Source organism: Strigops habroptila, chromosome 4, assembly GCF_004027225.2.
Source record: "Strigops habroptila isolate Jane chromosome 4, bStrHab1.2.pri, whole genome shotgun sequence".
NCBI lineage: Eukaryota > Metazoa > Chordata > Aves > Psittaciformes > Psittacidae > Strigops > Strigops habroptila.
The window spans coordinates 2,916,158-2,937,325 of record NC_046358.1 but is presented as its reverse complement, the minus strand read 5'-3'; the positions used below and the strand labels follow the sequence as shown (position 1 = coordinate 2,937,325).

General features: G+C 42.4%; 1 protein-coding gene across 1 annotated transcript; it reads right to left on the bottom strand.

Annotated features, from left to right (window-relative positions):
- Positions 1 to 330: 330 nt before the first annotated feature.
- FBXO3 (F-box protein 3) lies at positions 331 to 17,724 on the bottom strand. The gene is made up of 11 exons (XM_030481920.1): positions 17,583 to 17,724; positions 13,789 to 13,878; positions 12,354 to 12,517; positions 11,263 to 11,377; positions 8,287 to 8,491; positions 6,937 to 6,982; positions 4,579 to 4,663; positions 4,013 to 4,135; positions 3,461 to 3,576; positions 2,869 to 3,059; positions 331 to 1,424 (listed from the first exon to the last, which is right to left on the bottom strand). Exons 1-11 carry the CDS (start codon positions 17,687 to 17,689, stop codon positions 1,299 to 1,301), a joined length of 1,368 nt encoding a protein of 455 aa, XP_030337780.1. The 5' UTR covers positions 17,690 to 17,724; the 3' UTR covers positions 331 to 1,298.
- Positions 17,725 to 21,168: the final 3,444 nt, after the last annotated feature.

Sequence of the window (21,168 nt, the reverse complement as noted above, 5' to 3'; positions counted from 1 at the left end):
ACTCTGTGAAGAAAAAGCATTATAGCACAAACATTTTCCCCCCTCACGGTTAACACTTTGTTCCACTGTAGAAGATACAAATGCTGCGTGGCGCTTGAGAAAGATGAGCACATGGAGAATCTAATACCATGAAAACCCCAGGCTTTCTGTATGAGCAGTAACTAGCCAATAATGGAAACATTCACTTGGAACTGTGAATAATAAACCACAATAAACTGGTTTTCCTCACTGGAGCTACTAATTCTGGATGGCGAAAGGAAGAACTGGCTACAGCACTGCTGGTCACACACTTATTGCTCAAGTCTTGGCAAGAAGAGTCCCATGTAGCACTTCAGAGCAAAGGAGGCAGTTGTTTATTAATGACAATGGAAACAAAATAAAAGGGATAAAGCAAACAGATACTTCTTTAAATAGAAAGTTTCTAATCATCTAGTGTTCTGTCAGGTTCCCCTTTTCCTTCCTCTTTTCTCTCTTTTATTTAGGCGTAGTTACAAAACTCCAGAGGGGATTGAGGGAAACATGATAATTCAACATAAATTTGACACCTATGACAAAGTCTGAACAGCAAACATTTTATAAAGAAAAACCTCAAAACATATTTACAAATTCATACTTTGTAGTTCACTGAGAAATTCCTTGGTTACCGAGTGGCAGATTATGCACATACACTACATTCCAAAAAGGCATTATCCAGTCAGAGTCACTCAGCATAAAACGAAGTTGAAAGACAGATTGTCTAAAAATAAGGCCAGTTTCATTCCTCATTTATGTGTTTGATGACCAGAATTTTCTGGTACTTCTATGTCAATAAACCAAAAGAGTGGAAGAGCACCTGATCTCAAGACCAAACTGCAAGTTTTATCCTTAGCAGGAGTTATCAAGAGTAGAAACTCACCTTTTTTGCCATCTTGTCTATTGCTAATTTTAAATGCTTGTATAAAACCAAACCCCCACACCTGTATTTGCAATATGATCACAAATAGGCAAGAGTTTAAAAATGCAAGATATGATCACCTCAGATTATCAAGCTGTTTTGCACTCTGGAAAAAAGTGAACAAAGCCCAAACACCTTCTCTTCCTGTTCCTCCCTCCCTCCCCATCTTCTCCCTTCCCCTTCCAAACCAGGAGAAGAAACCAAGTTAAACTCTGATGAATATTAGAACTGGCACCAACATTCATGCTAGTTGCCCTGATGGGCAACAGGAAGTCCATTTACAACAGTCAGAAGTATTCTTATGCACTAGCCCCAAAGACTTCAGCTTCTGAAACCAGTTTATTCTGTTCTGTTCAAGAGCCCATCAGGTGTGACGTGGGCAGCGTCCACCAGGCGCAGGAATGTCCAACACCCTGCGGCGATCTTCGTATTCATCAGTGTCTGTGGAATCTTCGTCTTCATCCACTGCATATTCATTATGATTTGTTTCCTAAACCAAAACACATCCAGATTTAATTAACATCTTTTCCAGCTAATTCTAAGGAAGCACTAACAATTGCCTAGAAAACTCTGGTCTGCATTATGGTGTCTGTTAGAAGTACACATTGTGATCTACATCCTAAATCTAGCTCCTAACAATGTTTAATTTGGAATAGAGATAATTTTGCCCAACTTTTTGTCCATTAACTCATGAAATATTGAAGGCTAATGGCTATTTACTATGTACAATTATGTAAAGCCACAATTCAGTACCAGTTTTCTTGGCAGCTTATGTTGTCTTTTATTAAAAGTAGTTTAAAAAGAAAGGGTCATTACCAGTAGAGTAAAAGAGAAAAGCGATTATTTTTACAGTCCACTGAACGGAAGGAAGTTACAACTCCCATAAACGTAAGCATGAGTTAAGAGATGCCACTATCCCTGCCCGTGGGAGGAGGTTGGAACTAGGTGATCTTTAAAGTCTCTTCCAACCCAAACCAGTCTGTGATTCTACGATCTTCTGTTAGAACCACGACCTCTGCTGGCACTTACTCTTAGAGCTACTGGCAACGAGTGTCTCAAATCCCTTGAAAAACAGGACAAAGTGTACAAGTAGATGCCTTCGTAGTTGGAGGAAAGACTCAGTGCTTGCACAAAACTTCGAAGTTCTATCTGAATTCGTCTAAACGTGCCATAGCAAAGGGATAAATGATACAGTTAACCTGCAATCTCCACACTGAAACTACATTATAATTAACAGCAAGCTAACTATCTTACTGATTTGAGAAGTCATTAAGTGACTTTATGAAATGCACTTTCAGGGACAACTAATGAGCACCAGACAGGCTGCTATTGTTTTTAAGTTGTCATTAACTGAAACTCTTCTTGGTGAAGAAAGTCGATACATTATTATGGCTAAAAGAGGCAAGTGTGGTCATACCAAGGCAGAATATTTAACAGAACTGTGAAATCCAAACAGCTAATGCACTGCCATGTTTCTAGGTGCAGATTAAGAACTCTGAAATACACCCTGAACAGCCACACATCCACACACCCCTATATATTTCTGGGCACCCTGAGGAGCAGTTGTGTTCAGACACAGGACAACTTAACAGTCACACACTACCTCTGCCAAGAACCCACAGGGCCCCTCATCTCACTGATACAACCAGGTTTGACCTTCACACCAGACAGAGGTGAGGACTTGAGAAGGAAGGCACACAGCCACGTACAGCATCCTATGAAAGCTAGGGCTGAGGGTCTTGAATTCAACTGGTAGTATTCCATGTCAAAAGCAATGATGATATGTGGCTTTACCAATGTACAAGCTACCTACAGAGATTACTACAGCTAGACTTAGTCTGACGTGGCACATGTTTTGGAGTTATCAATATAAATACTGTTCAGTACTGTAATTTTTCTACTAAAGGTGTTTTCACAACTGCATCTCCACTTACCATTCGTGCTGTAGACACCTTGAATGTTGGACACACCATATGGAATCTAGGAATTGTGACGTTGAAGAATTTGTCTTTGTAGTAGAGGCAATGAAAGGTGTAATAGCCCTCCATGTATCCAGATGTCGTGGAAAAGGTAGTACAGCTGGTATATTCATAGACTTTCCCTGGGCTGATAATTGGAAACTCCCCTGTTGATAAAAAATTAGATCATGACAGTAAGGACTGAAGTGGATCTTGCACTCCACAACATATCCAGGCAGACCATTTTATATCCCAGTGGATGCATAAACGATTCTCAGCTATTATTGATGTTAAAAACTGTCTGAAGAGCAGTTACCTATCAGGATGTTCAGACACCCCTTGCAAAACAACTTTAAAGACAAAACAGATGGATACACCTCTCTTTCTTTCAAGCAACAAAATGATTTTGATACAAACCATGCAACTACTACCCTCTGTCGCCATGATGAGTAACTAATATCGTAAACTTCATAACATGTAAATACAAAGTGTACTTAATGTACACCAAAGTACACTAAATACAAAACTTCTCTCTATAGTGGGTTAGTAAAAGCAATCTTTTACTTACCGACTACTCCAGGACCCTGAACTTCTTCTACATCACCTTTGGCATTTGTTATTCTCCAGTATCGACTGTCCAGCTGACAAGCCTTCTCAGGAAGAGCATCTTTGGACATTTCAATTCTAGAAGCCAAAATGCATACTTGATGGTTAGATAACTACTTCTCTACATTTTAAGACATGCTTTACTGTCCTTGGGATCCAAACAGACTGGGCAAAAAAACCCCTCTAAGGTAAAGTATACTGAATCAGTTGTCAGGATCCACCTCCATGCCTGTGCTTCACTATCTGCTGTTATTTACCCCTTTCTAAATCACAAGAGCTACTTGTAACTCCTTTCCCCCACCATACTTTACCAATTACCAACTTGACTGGTACTCTGCATACCTGACCAGGTAATGATTTAGTATTTTCTTATTAAGAAGTGCATCATGTTATGCACATCCTGTTCATTTTCGAACAGTTCTGAATGCTGTGCATAAATTAGTAACAACCAACACTTTGAACATTGCATAGGTCTTTCCTGGGTTATAAGAGTTAATTCAGTTGTTATTTTTACCTGATTCTGTAAGTGAAGAAATAATGTGGTGGATGTACAGAACTGAGTTCAGGTAGAAAAGATGTGGACACAGAAACAGTAATATCTCCAGTTGTAGCAACACATTCTTTATCATGCACATACCTATGGAAAGGAAAACATTAATGCTGCAAATACCTCTGTACATTCAACACAGAAAAATAAACATGTGAAGTGATGAGGCAGTTACTAACAAGAGCACTGTGGTGCTAAGTTAAAAGTAATTCTTAACTCTTCATTTGGCAGTTAAATAGAAGACATATGTATGCGGTGTCTTCATGATGTGCACTTCCCCAACACCTAAACTCAGACATCTGTGGATCACTTTGTACTTCCATTAATGCTTGTATTAAGCTTTGTGGATAATTTGATCTGAAGACAATGAAAATGCACTTGTTTAATAAGGATGTGTCATTATGCTGTTTAAAAAGCTCCCAAAACTAGAAACTCCTACAGCTTTTGCATCAGCTATGCATAACTACATACATACTACTACTAAAAGAAGCACCAAAACCTTGCACAGAGGTTGTAAATCCCAGCCATGATACCTGAAAATCTGGTCTCTGATGATAGGATAACCTCCAGTTACAACTTTGTTTACGTAGGATGTAAACCATTCCAAGTAAGATGTACCTAGATGCCAAAGAAGAATAATATTCATCAGGACAGGCAAAATTTACCACTCAGCACATTACAATAAGTACCTCAAGGAAAAAGTTTACAGCTTTGATTGTTGTTATAATAAAGTCTCAGTGTCGATCACTCAATATTCAAGGCCATCTACCAACAAAGACCATTTAGAGAAACCAACCAAGAACTAAGAGTTAAAGGTGCATACTCCAGAAACGACACAAAGAATCAAACAAAGAAGCAAACAAAGAATCTCTTAGCCAAGTATTTCACATTATAATCATGGTCTTCAAACGCTGGTGTGTCTCATCAGCTCCTTTCCTACTCGTCACTGTTCTGCTAAGACTGGGAAAGAAGTATAGTGGCCTATACTACTTGTGTAGCAATTTCCACCTACTCTACCTGCAGAGGAATGCAAGCCTGGTGGTGGATTTATGGACTTAGGTTTGATATCCAGGTTTCCATACGAATAGAGCTTCTAAAAAGCATGCTAGCAAGTTGCAGAATTTCCCTCTCCTTAAAAACAGGGATAAGTCACCGACATCCTCCGCACTCCTGTGACAAACCCCGAAGACTAAAGCTGTGTATTATTCTGCAGAACCTGGGATTCTCATACACATACAGCCATTGTCTGAGAACAGCCTTTCATACACCTACAGCTATTCTTTAGGAACAGCTTGATTTCCAAGTAGACAATCAAGCTGTCACATTTAACTCTCAAAGGAGAGAGTTTCATACAAAACATACCAGGTCTCCATGAAAGAATTTCTCAGCCATAAATCTCCCAAGCATTGCAATATGGAGTTCAATAGAAAAGTGAAGAGATCTTCAACTATTTGTCAATATTCCTGGTGAAAAACTGGATTTAAGCTGAAGTACTAAGAAATCATTATCCTCACCTTCACTGATGTGTTATCAAGTGCTACCACTCCTGCTAGATTAAGCATACTTACCACTTCTTCCTTTGAACAAGAGCTATGTATACTGTCCTTTGATCTTTTGGAAGTCTAAGGAACTCCAGGTTTATTATCCTCCTTTTTACCACTAATCCATAAAATGCAAACCTTGTATAAATGAACTCTGAATGGAGGAAGTGGATGAATTTACTTTGCCACCTTCAAAATGACAAGATAAATGCTGTATATGAAAATTCCCCTCCACCTTGCAGTAAGTCAAGATTGGAATACATCTAAATATGATGTCTGATCACCTCACCACTGACTCAATCCCATAAAAGCAGCAGCCTTGAACCGCAGTACCGATACATCCTCAGGTGGAGTGAAGCAAGCATCCAAACTCCTGAGCTTTTGCTATGTATTCCCTATGATGGTTCTGAAGCACACAGAGCATCCTGCAGTAAGTCCTTTGTAAAGCAGGTGACATGTTGACTACTTCACACTGAAATCAGTTCATACGATATATCACTACCTAGGAAGGTTTCTTAAAGTTAGCTTGGTTAAGCATTTGACTACCTTCAACCCAAACCACCATTACCTAATGTGGTTTCTCACTGTACTATTGATACATGTATGCTCAGAAATATGCCAGGCTAAATTTTAAGTTGGGTGCCATTTATTACACATCTGTCTTCCCACTGAGTGAAAGGAATTAATTTAGACATAGCCACAGTTACCAGATTCCAGTAGATTAACAAAAAGAAATAATCAAAACACTGCTGCAGTCAAGGTACATGTCAGACAGGTGATCACAACAGATTACTACAGAACCAAACAACAACCATGCAGTTTTCTCCTTCCCTCCTTTTGGGGGTTGGACAAGATGACCTGTGAAGGTCCCTTCCAACCCAAACTTATAATTCCTTTATCCTTCGAACAAAGCAATCAGGCAACTAAAACATCCAGAAAGGTTTTCTTCTCTGTTAATATTTAAATGGATTTCATTAAGGGACATAAGATTTTCAACTTCTAACATGGTTGCAACAGCTACTGGGGAACAAACCCAATCTTTCTGTCCATGTGGGTGTTGTTTTTAACAGCGGCTTACATCACCCCCAGGAGGGCTAACTTAAAGGTTCTGCTCCCCTTGTTAGACAGGTTAGTGCACTGAATGATTTGTATACAAGGCACACACAAGGACAAGCTTCAATACAGAAAACTTGCATCTCAATTCAAGTAGGCACTGATGTTTTTAAGCAGCTTAGAGGCTTGCAAGCAGCACAGAAAATTTAGCACTTGCTTTGTTCCAGTCATACTGACAGGCATTTTCTAAACAGCACAGTTAGAACATTTTGCAGAGTATTTTATCTAAAGGCTTACCTGTAATGAACATATCAATAGCAGATGGATTGCGAGCCATCTGGTCCTAAAAGAGCAAGAAATGTATGGATGTATTAAAAGGAGAGCATTAGACTTTCAAAGTTAAAATTCAACACCTGAAATATCACATAGGGAACACTTTCCCTATATTCACTAAACAAAATCTGGCTGTTTACTACATCATTCTATGTTTGAATATCTGTCTGGGAGTATAAAACACACATGCCTGTCCCCAGGAGCGCTCATATGAACACTGAACATACAGCCTGAACGTTCCACTAAGGCTCATACATACAGAATCAGATTCAATGCATCATCCAAGAAACAAGGCCCCCCAAAATACTGCCTTAGAACAGAAACACAGAACAGCTGAGGTTGGAAGAGACCTCTGGAGATGACCAGTCTAATCCATCTGCTTGAGGCAGGGTTAGCTACAGCACGTTGCCCAGGATCATTCCCTATCCCTGGAAGTGTTCAAGGCCAGGCTGGATGGGGCTTTGAGCAATGCAGTCTACTGGAAAAGGGGGAGGGAGTCATCAGGGCATAAGTAATAAGAGAGAGGGCTAAAATCTTGTTACATTTAATATCCTTAAGCTTCACTAACAACAATATGCCTATCTTAAAATACTACAGCTATAAGAATTATGAGGAATACTCAATTATATTCTACAAAGGAGCTGCTCAAAAGCAATTTGTTCTTTCACTGGAGTAAGTTTTCCTTACAAACCAGGGTTATCATTTACTGTAGGAAGTTTACATTTACAATATCTGGGGGAGGGAGTCATCAGGGCATAAGTAATAAGAGAGAGGGCTAAAATCTTGTTACATTTAATATCCTTAAGCTTCACTAACAACAATATGCCTATCTTAAAATACTACAGCTATAAGAATTATGAGGAATACTCAATTATATTCTACAAAGGAGCTGCTCAAAAGCAATTTGTTCTTTCACTGGAGTAAGTTTTCCTTACAAACCAGGGTTATCATTTACTGTAGGAAGTTTACATTTACAATATCTAGGGGAGGAGATAGATACAGATGCTTTTCTTCCTTACAGAAACAGGGATAAGAGTATATATCTGTCATAGTTTGAACAAATTAAATTAGTACCTTGCAATAAGGATAAGCCTATAGAAATTGCTATAGCCATTAACAACTGCATGCAAATTTCTTTCACTTACGGGCTTTGATGAAAGCCAGATGGCAACTCAAGGGCAAGCACCAACCTAATATGATCTTTTAGTATTCACTTTCTGCAATGCAAAATATTTCAGCTATCTGATAACATGCAAAGGGACACCAGCAACCATTAGCAAAGAACATTCATGAGTATAAACATATGTTCCTTACTGGACATTGATAGAAGATCTCATATTTATTTCGTCCTTCCACACTCTCCAGGGCCATGTATTGACTCAGGCCAGTGTGAATGCAGAAAGTAAGAGGCAGACATTGCTTCAGGCCTAGCCTCTGCTGAAAACCTCCAGCAGCTGTGTCAATATCCAGCAAGTCTTCAGAGCGGTAGTGGTTCGACAGTGCCATGCTTCCCATCAAACTGAACAGACAGCAACAAAAAGGGAATGGTAAAGACACCACTCACAAGGCAAAGACAGCTTTAAAGGTTTTCTAAGCATTGATTCTATGCATATTAGACTTAGATGAACTCCAAGTCTAACATCCAGGTGCTGAACTAGGTTATTAGTTCACAGCATCAACCTTCGCAAAGGGAGGCTTGATGGCTCCAAGATAAATATTTCCTTGTATGTATTTTAAACTGTGTTGGTGATTCCCATCATGTCTGCAACTGCTTCAAAGAAGCTGTTCACAACCAATGCAGCTTCTTATCATAGCAGAATATAACCACCAGTGCTCCATATCTCAAGTTTTGTGCAAGTTCATTTCAATACTGTCAAAGCATCCAACTTTTTAACCTGCTACAGTAGCAGTCATTGTTCAAAACTAGTGAGCAAGGTGCTCTATGCTGTGGAGAACAGGCCGAGAAGTAAACTAGCAAAATAACCATTGAGTCAAAGAGATTATAATCTCACTACAAAAACTAAAGGCATACAAGGAGAGAATGAGACAATATTCATCAGCAGGACATGGCAAGACCATCAACTGTCTTTCTGATTTTCCCTCCAGCTTTTTGTAAGTATCACAGCAAAGAACGGGATTTATTAACTGCTTGGTTTTGACAATAAGGAAGTGACACTGAAGACAGTAAAAGAAGCCTCTTGCACCTAAGAAAAGCAGTACTCATCTGAAATATGGGATAGAATAGGAACAAGGTGAGTATTAGAAGCTAAATTTAACATTGATGTGAATGTTGGGCTAGATGGCAGCTAGGGTGAAAATAAACAAGCAACCTACACTCAATGTAATAAAGGGGCAGACAATGTAAGAATGGTAAAAAAGGGGTAACATGCTCAAATTAATCAACTACAAGAGCACACACTACAGCAGTGTGCTTAGCAATAAGAGGAGTACACAAACCTCTCATGTACACCTCTCCACCCATCCTCCCTACTAATTTGCCTTTCACTGGTGTTCTCAGATGTAAACTTTGCAGATGCTAAAGCTTTTACTGGTGTTATGAAAGCAGTGACTCAGGTGCAAGCTGCCACACGTCAGTGTGATATAAGCTGCTCCTATCCCAGGCAACAGGTTCCATTCCCCTTTTCCCTTATGTAGTCTTGCCTGGAATTAGCGCGTTCTGCAATTTAAAGAGTGATGCTAACATGCAAACACAGAAAGCTGAAGCATCCAACAATGACAACTAGTCCCAAATCTTCTAGGCACATCATCACACTAGAGGCTTTGTGGGAGTGAAAAAGTAGGAGGAAGAGCAGGAAGCATACAAGCTGTATTTGAAGTCTATAGAACTAGGGCACCTATCTCCTGTCTAAAAAAAGTCTTTCCTGGAAAAGAAAGAGAACAGAGAACTAGAAGTCATCCTTATGGCTGCGTAAAACTGTTCCACATATTCCTTCTCACATTGAATCATAGAATGGTTTGGGTTGGAAAGGACCTTAAGATCATCTAGTTCCAACTCCCCCTGCCACAGGCAGGGACACCTTCCACTAGACCAGGTTGCTCAAGGCCCCATCCAACCTGGCCTTGAACACTGCCAGGGGTGGAGCATTTACCACTTCTTTAGGCAACCTGTTCCAGTGCCTCACCACCCTCACAGTAAACAATTTCTTCCTTATATCTAACCTAAATTCCCTCTGTTTCAATTTAAACCCATTTCCCCTTGTCCTGTCACTACAGTCCCTGATGAAGAGTCCCTCTCCAGCATCCTTGTAGCCCCCTTCAGACACTGGAAGCTGCTCTGAGGTCTCCACGCAGCTTCTCTTCTCCAGGCTGAACAGCCCCAACTTTCTCAGCCTGTCTCCATACGGGAGGAGCTCCAGCCCCTGAGCATCCTTGTGGCCTCCTCTGGACTTGCTCCAACAGCTCCATGTCCTTCTTATGTTGAGGACACCAGAACTGCACAGAATGCTCCAAGGGGGGTCTCACAAGAGCAGAGCAGAGGGGCAGGATCACCCCCTTTGACCTGCTGCTCACATACAACACTGGAATTGGAGAAAGCTGCACTTTCTTTACTAGTGAAGGTTTTGGTAAAGTAACATGAATGCATTGCCCTCTACAGACACTACAATGTTTTGCTGTAGCTTTCCATCTTTAGCTAACACTGGCAGGTTTGGGTTATCAGGTGCTGACCTGCTAACTTTGCCTATAGCTGCAAGATAGGAAACTATGTTTAGTCATTTACCTTCTAACCTTAATGCAGAAGTGGTTTGTAATTGCTGAAACCTCATCAAATTGTATCAAATCTTCTACTGAGAAGACTTCATTTGCAGAACTGACATTTTGATTCCACTTGAAATGATTACCTGGTTTGAAAGCCATTCTCTAACCATTTTAAAGAGTTACTAAATAATGATTCCTTAACAGTCCAAGAGGCCAATTTACTCCTGTAATACAACACAAAACTTTAGGGGAGCAACGTGCAGTGGTACCATTGAAAGTCCAACAGTTGGAAGTTCTAGTAATTACCAAAAAAGAAACTAAAAAAGGGTTCTCACTAGGAAAAAGGATTGAAGTGCAAGAGTAATTTGAGCAAAACCACACTGTGCTTTCAATTCCTCCTGAGACTAGAAGATAGCCAATTCTAGAAGTGTCACTTCAAGCAGTCACTCGGTTACAATGCATTTAAATGCTTCAGTTATCCTGTTCAGCAGACATTTTATCTTGTTAATAAAGGAACTACCCAAGAAATAGAAAAGGAATTAATAACTTGGTTATGTAGCTTTTGCTCCTTACCCAGGAACAACGAGCTTCTGTCCATTATGAATACGAAATGAACACCGATAGTCATCAGGGAGTTTGCAACCTATTTGTGCTTCCACAGCATCCAGATCTTCCTCCCGCACACTCTCTGTGTACAAAAAGAGACAGTAAGTGGCAGTTTTGGAGGGGAAATCAACAACTGCTGCTCCTACAAAACTCTCCAATGCTGCTTCACTACCCTGTCCCCAAGAGCCCAGTGTGCTGTTCCTGACACAGCTGAACATTACAGATTGTGTTAAGACCTCTCCTTTAAAATCTTACTTCCCATCATTTCAGCAGAGCTGCATGACTAGAAATAAGGCAAAAACTTGCTACATTCTAAACATAACAGCATGTTTTCTACTGCCAAAGAGAATTTTAAGTAGCCCCAGCAACCTTAGCATTATAGAGGGTTTTTATCTTATCACAAGTAGAATACGTATTTCCAAATATTTTGCCATTTATGATTCAGATAAAGCGAAGCAACAGACATACAAAAGCAAGACCACCTTTGGGATGCAGCTGTCTACTAGCATGGTCTCAAGCATCTTCCACTGATTATATTCATGCTAGTGGCCAGAGTCACTAAAAATCAAGCATTTCCAATACTAAACATGGAATTTTTAAGTGCCTTGATCAAACAAACATGGATTCAAGTCAACATTTGGTGACTTTATTATGTGCTAGATGCCACAAAATGAATACTACATACATTTGAAAGGAAGATGATTACTTAATAGAGCACCAATCTCCATCTGATGAAGTCTCAACAGGCCTGACTTAAGCAGAAAGTATTTATGAAGTGAAATGAATCTTTTCCCCCCTAATATTGTCCCTGAGGCACACACCCTGGATGAAAGCAGTATCACAGAATCACAGAATGGCTTGGGTTGGAAAGGACCTTAAGATCATCCAGTTCCAACCCCTGCCATGGGCAGAGACACCTCACACTAGACCATGTCGCCCAAGGCTCTGTCCAACCTGGCCTTGGACACTGCCAGGGATGGAGCGTTTACCACTTCTTTGGGCAACCTGTGCCAGTATGAAAGTTAACAACAGGCAACCTACTAGATATTATACTGTACCTTTCAAAGAACCAATCATCCGAGGACACCTCTGTCCCAAGTATTTTTCCAGGTCATCCCAAGCTTTTTTCAACGTAGCATAGTATCGGATGTATCTTCCCAGGTCAGAGTAGGTACTGATGAAGATGGCTTTCCAGCTCTGATTTCGTTGACTTTTTTCCTCTCTAAGCAGATACGAAGAAAAGAAGTTAAAAAAACAGCCTAAAAAAGCTTGACTTCTATACCCAAGAAGTTATTTGGCAGCAGCAGTATGCATAATATTAAGCTAGGAACACTTTGAGCCACATGAAGCTACACAAACTCATTTAATTTTGGCATCTATTCAACAGCAACTTGGAACAGAATTAGGAAACATTCAGGGTACTTAGTACCAGGGGAAAAACAGTATTCCTTTAAATAGTGTGCTGCCTATTATTAAATCTTAGAACTGGTGACTGGCTAATTCACATCACATTTCACACATACAAAGACAAGGCTTTAAAAAAACCCCCACATGTTTTTAATCTACTGCATTAGTCACAAACTCCTTTATTCACCCAATAAAGACGGATTAAGGAGCAAGCCAGAGAGTTAAATGAGAACTCTGGGCACTGATCTGGAAAGTCAATTTCTTAAGGAATTACTGAATATTCAGTTCTCCTCACAGGTACAACAGAAGGCTACAGGAAGACAGGCTGCCAAAAATGTGCTGACTAACATTTGACAAAGGATGTTTGCCTCCAAATTGTAGGAGCCACATGTGGAGCACTGTGTCCAGTTCTAGGCTCCCAATTACATGAAAGATATACTGGAACAAGTCCAGTGGAGGGCCTCGAAGATGATCATGGGACTGAGAGAACTGGAACTCTTCTGCCTGAAGAAAGCTCAGGGAGGATCTTATCAATGTGTACAAGTACTTGATGGGAAGGAGTAAAGGTGGAGGCAGACTCTTCTCAGCAGTGCCCATTGATAAGACACTGGACACAGCCCTGGACAACCTGCTCTAGGTGACCCTGCATGAGCAGGGGAGTTGGACTAGAGGATCTCAAAAGGTCTCTTCCAACTTCAACAGTGATTCCAGTAATGACACAAGCATCCAGTTGTACCCCTTGACATAACCATCCAGTTGCACCCCTCATAATTACAGCACTCAGAATACTACTTTCCTTCATAGAATATCCAGTGTCTGATAAGGTCAAGTTGCAGCTTCTCCTTCAGCCTTGCCATTAACAGGGCACCTCTTCTCTACCCCTCCATAAAACTCTTTAACACTTGTACCTTCATGAAGCTTTTTAAAGAAATTAACATTTTTGATACCTCTAACCTTTCCTCAGTTTAGTAAGAAGCTGGTGAATACCAATTCAGTCTTAGAGTTACTAGAAGTCATGTGTCAAAAACAGCACAGTAACATAAGCTTTATTTCCATAGAAAAAAGGCTTAAACCAACCACACTTACTCTGAAATAAGCCAATATTTCTTGCAGTGTCTTTTCCACAACGGATCATGGCTTGATAGCTGATTTAATCTTCGACTTAGATAGCAGCAACTATAAACACAAAATCATTAAAGTTGATTTCAAAAGATTAGCAAAACAAACAGGGATAAATACTGACCAGTGTATTACACATTGCATTCTCATTGAATAAATGCAGAGTTTGAAAGTTAACTAGCTGTCCTTTCTAGACTTGTGCTTACAATGGTTAAAAGTCTTCATTACAGCTGTACAAGTCGTGAACTACTTTCCTCCACGCTTTGAGAACTGCCAGCAATTAAGCAATTTTGTAAAGCAGGTCACCCTGCAGGGCTGTGCCATTGTAAATGTTGTCTGAAGGATTCCAGTGTGACTCCACTCCCTTGGCAGCAGGATTCCAGTGGCACAGGCTAGTCATGATTTAAATTCCAACTGTATAGTGGGCTGCATCAAAAGGAGTGTGAGCAGCAGGTCAAAGGAGGTGATCCTGCCCCTCTACTCTGCTCTCGTGAGACATCACTTGGAGTACTGTGTGTGGTTCTGGTGTCATCAACATAAGAAGGACATGGAGCTGTTGGAGCAAGCCCAGAGGAGGCCACGAGGATGATCAGGGGCTGGAGCACCTCCCGTATGGAGACAGGCTGAGAAAGTTGGGGCTGTTCAGCCTGGAGAAGAGAAGCTGCGTGGAGACCTCAGAGCAGCTTCCAGTGTCTGAAGGGGGCTACGAGGATGCTGGAGAGGGACTCTTCATCAGGGACTGGAGTGATAAGACAAAGGGTGATGGGTTCAAACTTAAACAGGGGACACTGAGGTTAGATATAAGGAAGAAGCTCTTTACTGTGAGGGTGCTGAGGCACTGGAACAGGTTGCCCAAGGAAGTGGTAAATTCTCCATCCCTGGCGGTGTTCAAGGCCAGGTTGGACAGAGCCTTGGGCAACATGGTCTAGTGTGAGGTGTCCCTGGGGCTGGATCCGTATGATCTTAAGAGTCTTTCCAACCCGAACCATTCTGTGATTCTATGATTCTATGATCCTGGCTCGATGCAAGGAGATAGCAAAAGCTAACCTATATTCCTGATTCCTAACTTGCTCTTTAAAAGCAGCGAGGGAGGTGCCATCAAATACAGTCTGTTCCCATATTTACTTTTACAGTTATAAAGCCTTTCCGAAATGAACAACTTGTATCCACAGTAAGACATTTCAACCTATTTACATGAGTAAAAATGTACAGCAGAGCATCAGCAACATGCAGAGCAGTAATACAGGGAATGATTGGGTTATTCAAAGATTCATAGAATTTAAAAGAAATTATTGTCTCATTCAGTCTAACCTGAACACCAGCCAATAAACCTTTTCACTTCTGTGTTTGAGCTGAATTATCAGTTATGCTTTAAAGAAACTCTCCAAAGATACCACCAATTTAGATGTGGCAACATGACTTTCTCTGCTAGCTTCTTCTAAGAGTTAGCAAGTGTGTTTTAATGGCTTTGATTAACATCTAAATACCCAAAATGAGGTTACCAAACTTAAGCTTCCAGTTACTGCTTTCTGGGGTCTTGTCAGTGTGGTTCAGAAATTGAGAAGTAAGACAAATGGACATAATTACATACTGAAATAAAGATGCCTCTCAAGCTTGTCTGGTGAAAACATCTTGCACCAAAACTATGGAATTATTAATATTTGGCTGTTCAATTCCCCTCCCCTATCCATTATAAGCTGTTTAAACTAGAATTGCATTACTATTTCAAAATCAACCTCAACAAAGTGAAGTGGTTCTCCTGCATTCCCTGTCATTACCCTTCCCATTGCAACGACACAAAGACATAAACACATTCACTTCAAACCTTGACATTTGGCTGTGTAAGAACTTCATTCATGACAGGGGATTTTTTTATCATATCTTTTCGGGGAGGGGGTGGGGAACAGAAATATCCCAAAGTCAAAGCCCTTGCATAAATGGAGACCTCAGAGCAGCCTTCCAATATCCGAAGGGGGCTACAAGGATGCTGGAGAGGGACTCCTCATCAGGGACTGTAGCAATAAGACAAGAGATGATGGGTTTAAAGTTAAACAGGGGAAGTTCAGGTTAGATATAAGGAAGTTCTTCACTATGAGGGTGCTGAGGCGCTGGCACAGGGGGCCCAGAGAAGCTGTGGCTGCCCCATCCCTGGCAGTGTTCAAGGCCAGGTTGGACACAGGGGCTTGGAGCAACCTGCTGTAGTGGAAGGTGTCCCTGCCCGGGGCAGGGGGTTGGAAATGGATGAGCTTTAAGGTCCTTTCTAACCCAAACCATTCCTTGATTCCATGACTTCTATTACACCGGTGTTTACTGATGCTTCTGGTAGGAAAAAAGTCACCATGGCATCACAGGAACATGCATCTTCAAACATGACACAGATGCAATTAAAGCCATTCTCAATAATTACATAAATATTTAGTCACTCATCAGCTTTTCTATTATTTAAGGGCCACCACCAGCCTAACCAACCTGTGGAATACTATGGAAACGGTAACGTTTGTGATGGCCCGAGTATATGTGTGTCACTAAAACAAATGTAAGCAACCTAGATATGCCCTCAACAAACACAAACAGCCAGGTCTGCAAAACTGCCATTACTGACCTTGCAAATAAGACGCCTACACAGTATTTGATTGTACTTGCACAGCAAAATCCATCTTACTTTGTTAAATACATAACAAAAATAGGTAGTGCCTTTATTACACCATTAGGAACTACTACTATATCATCTGTGCTGGACTTGTAACAGTTGTCATAGTTTTGCTTACACTTAATGTGTTTTTTGCTGTTATCGTAACAGAATTCTCCCACGTCTTTAGCTTTGTTGACTAATATTTAAAGGGGAAAGAAAAGCCCCAAACACAAACCATTTTGTTAATATTCTATTTTATTCATACCTATTCCTCCCTCTTTGATTAAGCGCTGTGATTTCAATCACTGCCAGTGCTTGTACTGCATTGGTAAGGTTTTAGCTGAAAACACACACTCATCTCCACGCTATGACTCAACTCTTGAGCCACCCAGTAAAGCGTCCAAGAGCAACCTGCAACTTTCATTCATGTTTTTTCTGCCTGAAAAGTCACCCTCTGTCATTTCATTTGGTTTTCCTTCAAACAGCTGCTCAAATAACTGAATACATGCACTAGCAATAAGACTGCCCTTTGTTTGCCCACGGATATGCAACAGTTTGAGAACTATTGATGTTGCAAATTCAGTTATCGGTTCACCTCTAAACTGTGATACAGCTACAAACAAAACCAACACACAACAGGGGAGAGAAAAACAGGGAACGTAGCCTTTTGCTTAGAAAGTCGTAAAACCCCGAAGAAGGCCGGTGTTCCTGCACGGGAGCGGTGCTTCGGGATGTGCCCTCCACACAGCAGTTCTCCAGGACAAGCCAACCCGCTTTCCCCGCACACAAGGAGCGCCCTGGGCCGCTCCGCCCGTCCCTCGCCGAGAAGTTGTGCGGCCCCGGCCCGCCGGCAGCCCCCGCCGCTGCTCCGCAGCGCTTCACCCCACCTCCGACCGGCTTCCCCCGCCAGCTCCTCCCGTGCCCCCCCGCCGCTGGCCGCAGGAGCCGGCCCCGGCTCCCCCGGCAAGCACACACCGGGCCCTCCCGCCTGTCCCCCCTCAGCCCGGCTGTGACGGGGGCCCCACTCCCCGCCCCGCGGCCCGGCGCTGCCTCCACACCCCCTCCGAGGCCCCGCTCTCCCATCCCCCGGGCAGCGCGGATCCGGCGGAACCCCGCAGCTGGCCCGTACCTCATCAGATCCCGGTAGTCGAGGAAGCTGAGGATGAGCAGCAACGGGTCGGTCGGCAGCAGCTCCAGGCTCAGAGCTGACTGCTCCATGTCCAGGGGCGCCGCCATCTTGAGAGACGTCCCGCGGCTCTGCCGCCCGCCCCTCGCGCCGCTCCGTTGTCAGCTGCCGGGGCGGGAGGCGGGGGGGGGCGTCCCGCAGCGCCCCCTGCTGGCCGCGGCCCGCCGGGCTCCTCCTGCGGGCGGCGGCCTCTCACCGCGGCGTCGCGGCTCACCTCAGCCGTCAGCCGTGGGGTCGGGCTATAGGGTAGGCACCGTCCCGCATGTTAACCCGGCGAAAGTCCCCTGCGCAGTGGCGGACCCGGGGCAGACAGTCATATCCAACCTCCGGTGCCGTCTCGGTGGTTAAACCTGTCTCACAGGAACGTTTGTCGAAGGCAGAGGCCATGAGGTGGAGGCGCCATGCTGGATGAGGAGCCCCATGCCTTGGGGAGTGCAGGCCACCGTGCCTTGAGCCTCTGCTCTGGAACACCACAGGCTTGGCTGGTGTGTGGCTGTCTGTGAGCCCTGGGCAAGTGTTCCCCTTACCCTAAAGCATTCCAGATGGCGTCTCGCTCCTGTGGTTAAGCAACTGGCTGGAGCCCATCTTGTCCACGATTCAGGCAGTCTGGGGCTTGGGCATGAAGCTATGCTTGAGTTTTAAAGGATATTAAGAGATCAAGCTTCTTAGTTTACTTTATGCACAACATAAAGCTTGTCTTATCTTGAACGATTAAAACGCTTCTGGAATTTTTGAAATACTTCAGTGGGTGAAAAGGAAGTGAAATAATCAAGATTTAAGAACAAAGTAGAAGCTAACAGAAGGAAATACAAAAAGAATAGAAAGGTGCCTACATGATTTTGCTACGGAAGCAGAAAATGCATAAAAAATTATGAAGTTGATTTGATAGTAATGTATTGTAACGATCATTTTCCGTTCAAAAAAGGGGCGAGGTGTATCATCGCCTTTCAGAAGTGCATAACTGCTCTGAAATCCTCGACTACACCTGCACAAAATGGCCAACGAGCATAAAGTCCTCCAAATCTTCACACCACCAAGGAAACAGGGGGATTAAAGAGTGGGGAATCATCACAGACAGCGTGTGCCAAGAGTGGGGAATTGTCATGGATGGTGTGTGCCAAGCTACAGAAAAAGAGCTGAATGGTTTGTGAAGATCTGCAGCAGTGCATGGAAAGATGAGACATGAGGAAAAGTCCTTTGCTGTGAGACCGTGGGTTTGCAGAGAGTATCAGTGACAGTAACTGGTGTGCACATATGTTCAAGGTGAGCATGTACTTGCAAGGAATTAAGTTACTATGGTTTTGCAAAGTGCTGCTGGTACTCTGAACTACAGCAATTACATACTCATTCTTACCTACTGGCCTTCCAAAATAAGTGTATTAGCTGAAACTGGAGAGTAGCTTCACGTTTCCTCCAACACTAACACATCAGTGAGCGGATGAGGATGGCGCTTTGTTTCTCTTTTGAGAGTGAATGGGCAGCCTTTGCAGAGTCAGAGGTGTGTTTGCAGTGTGGGGAAATGTATACTTGGGAGCTTAGGCCGTGGTGAGGATGGAAATGGAGTGCCCTATAGTTCTGTAGGAGTTAGTCAAAATTACTTAGCCACACTAGTTAGGCTGGGGCTCCTCATGCCTGCATCAAAGAGTTGTCATTGTACTTTCCTAATGGGTAGCCTAACAGTTGCAAAGAACACGTAGTAAAAGAGAACTGTCTGTTCTTGAAGCTGAACAAAAAATGTACAAAAAACCAAACAAAAAAGCCCCCCAAAACCCAAAAGCAAAGATAAACCTGCTTAAAATCGTAGCATTTAAATGTTTTACCCACTCCAGGCTTTGCATTCTCCATCAAATAACTGACAGCTGCACAAACTGTGGGTGCAGGTAAGTTATGGTGGCATTTTTCCAGCTCTGTCTAGACATAAAGGTTCTATTCCACTTTAATAACAGAGCCTAGTTTTTCTTCCATTATCACCAGTCATGGAGCCCAAATGGCTAAATATATCAGAGGTATTCCTCAGGCTGAAAATTTATCAGATTGCTTTGTGCATCCCATGTTTAATCTTGGAAAGATGATGAGGGCTCCTTCCTTTATTTTCACTTATTGAAAATCTGCTGAAATGACACACGAGGGATCTTTGCCACTGGGTACTGAGTGTCTCTTGAAATTCACCTAATGTGCTAAGAGTTTTGGGCAGGGGATGATCCACATTTCACAAGATCAGCTTCTTAGTGCTCTAAATGGACAATAATAAATGGGCAAAAGTGAGACTTCGAGGGGAATAGACAGCTTGGGGAATTGATTGAAAGAAAGAAGCTGAGGTCCAGAAAATTTCTGTTGTTATTATACTATTATTATTGGGTTTGTTCTTTACTGTAGCAAAGATGCAATAAGGTAAGGGCCTCATAGGAACAAGCAGGCAATGACCTTTGCTTGGAAATCTGATCATCTAAAATTAACCAGCACACACTTGAGTGGCTGTAATAAAGAGCATGGAAGGAGTAAGGTAAGAAAATTAAAACTGGGAGCTGTAGGATCATGCAGTGACTCCAATGAATCACATAAACATAAGGAGAGTTCATCAGTCCTTTGAAAGGTGGGGGATTTACATATGAGCTGATAACCAAATCACTTTTTCAGGCTTCCCAGGAGTGAATCTCAGATGAGATTTGAAAGATGGCGGGGGGGGGAGGGGTAGCTAAAGGGATCAGAGCCAGAACTTCAGTGCCATGTGTACGTGAATGAACTAAATATTACACAGCAGCTTGTTGGGCATTTTAGTAACAAATGGGATATGTGTCAGAGTACAGCTTCAGGCTGCCTTTGACAGAATGAAACAATGGTTGAAAATAAAATCCCTTCCTCATTACTGCCACGTTACCCAGCCAACACTAATGCCCCTCCTGAAGCTCTCTCACATGATGCTAAATTAACCTTGACAGCTCCAAGGTCAAATGAAGTCAAAGGAATCGCCAAGAATTCAACCAATGGACTTTATCTAGTGGTTACAGCCAGACTCAAAACAGCCGTAGCTGGGGTCTACTCCCAGCTTTTGTCCTTCTGGACCCTCCAGGGCAGTAATCCAGGCAGGTCCCTTAGCATGGAAGCTTGGAAGCTGAATTTGAGCCTCGTATCCTCATGCCTTTGGCCCCTGCAGGTCATGATGTGGAGATGAGCTAAGGAAGGAGCAGTGTGGTAATATACCTGTGGCTGGTCTAGCTGGAGTTGTCTGACAGCCATTCATGGATGCTCTTGCATACATCAGTTGCCTAAGCTTGTCAAAAAGCTACCTCTGGTCCTCCCCTTTCCTGTAGGGCACAGCTGTGAGTCAAGGTGCTCTGTGACTTCAGGCAAATTATATTAGCAAATCTTTTTGTCTCAGATTCTTAGCTCCGAAACGGGTCTGAAATATTTATGGATGGTTGTAGAGTTTGGAATCCCACTTGGAGAGTCACTTTGCCAGCCTGGGCTTTATTCTTCAGATGAAAGATTCCATGTTGACACAAACTGACATACCCAAGTTTTATTCTTT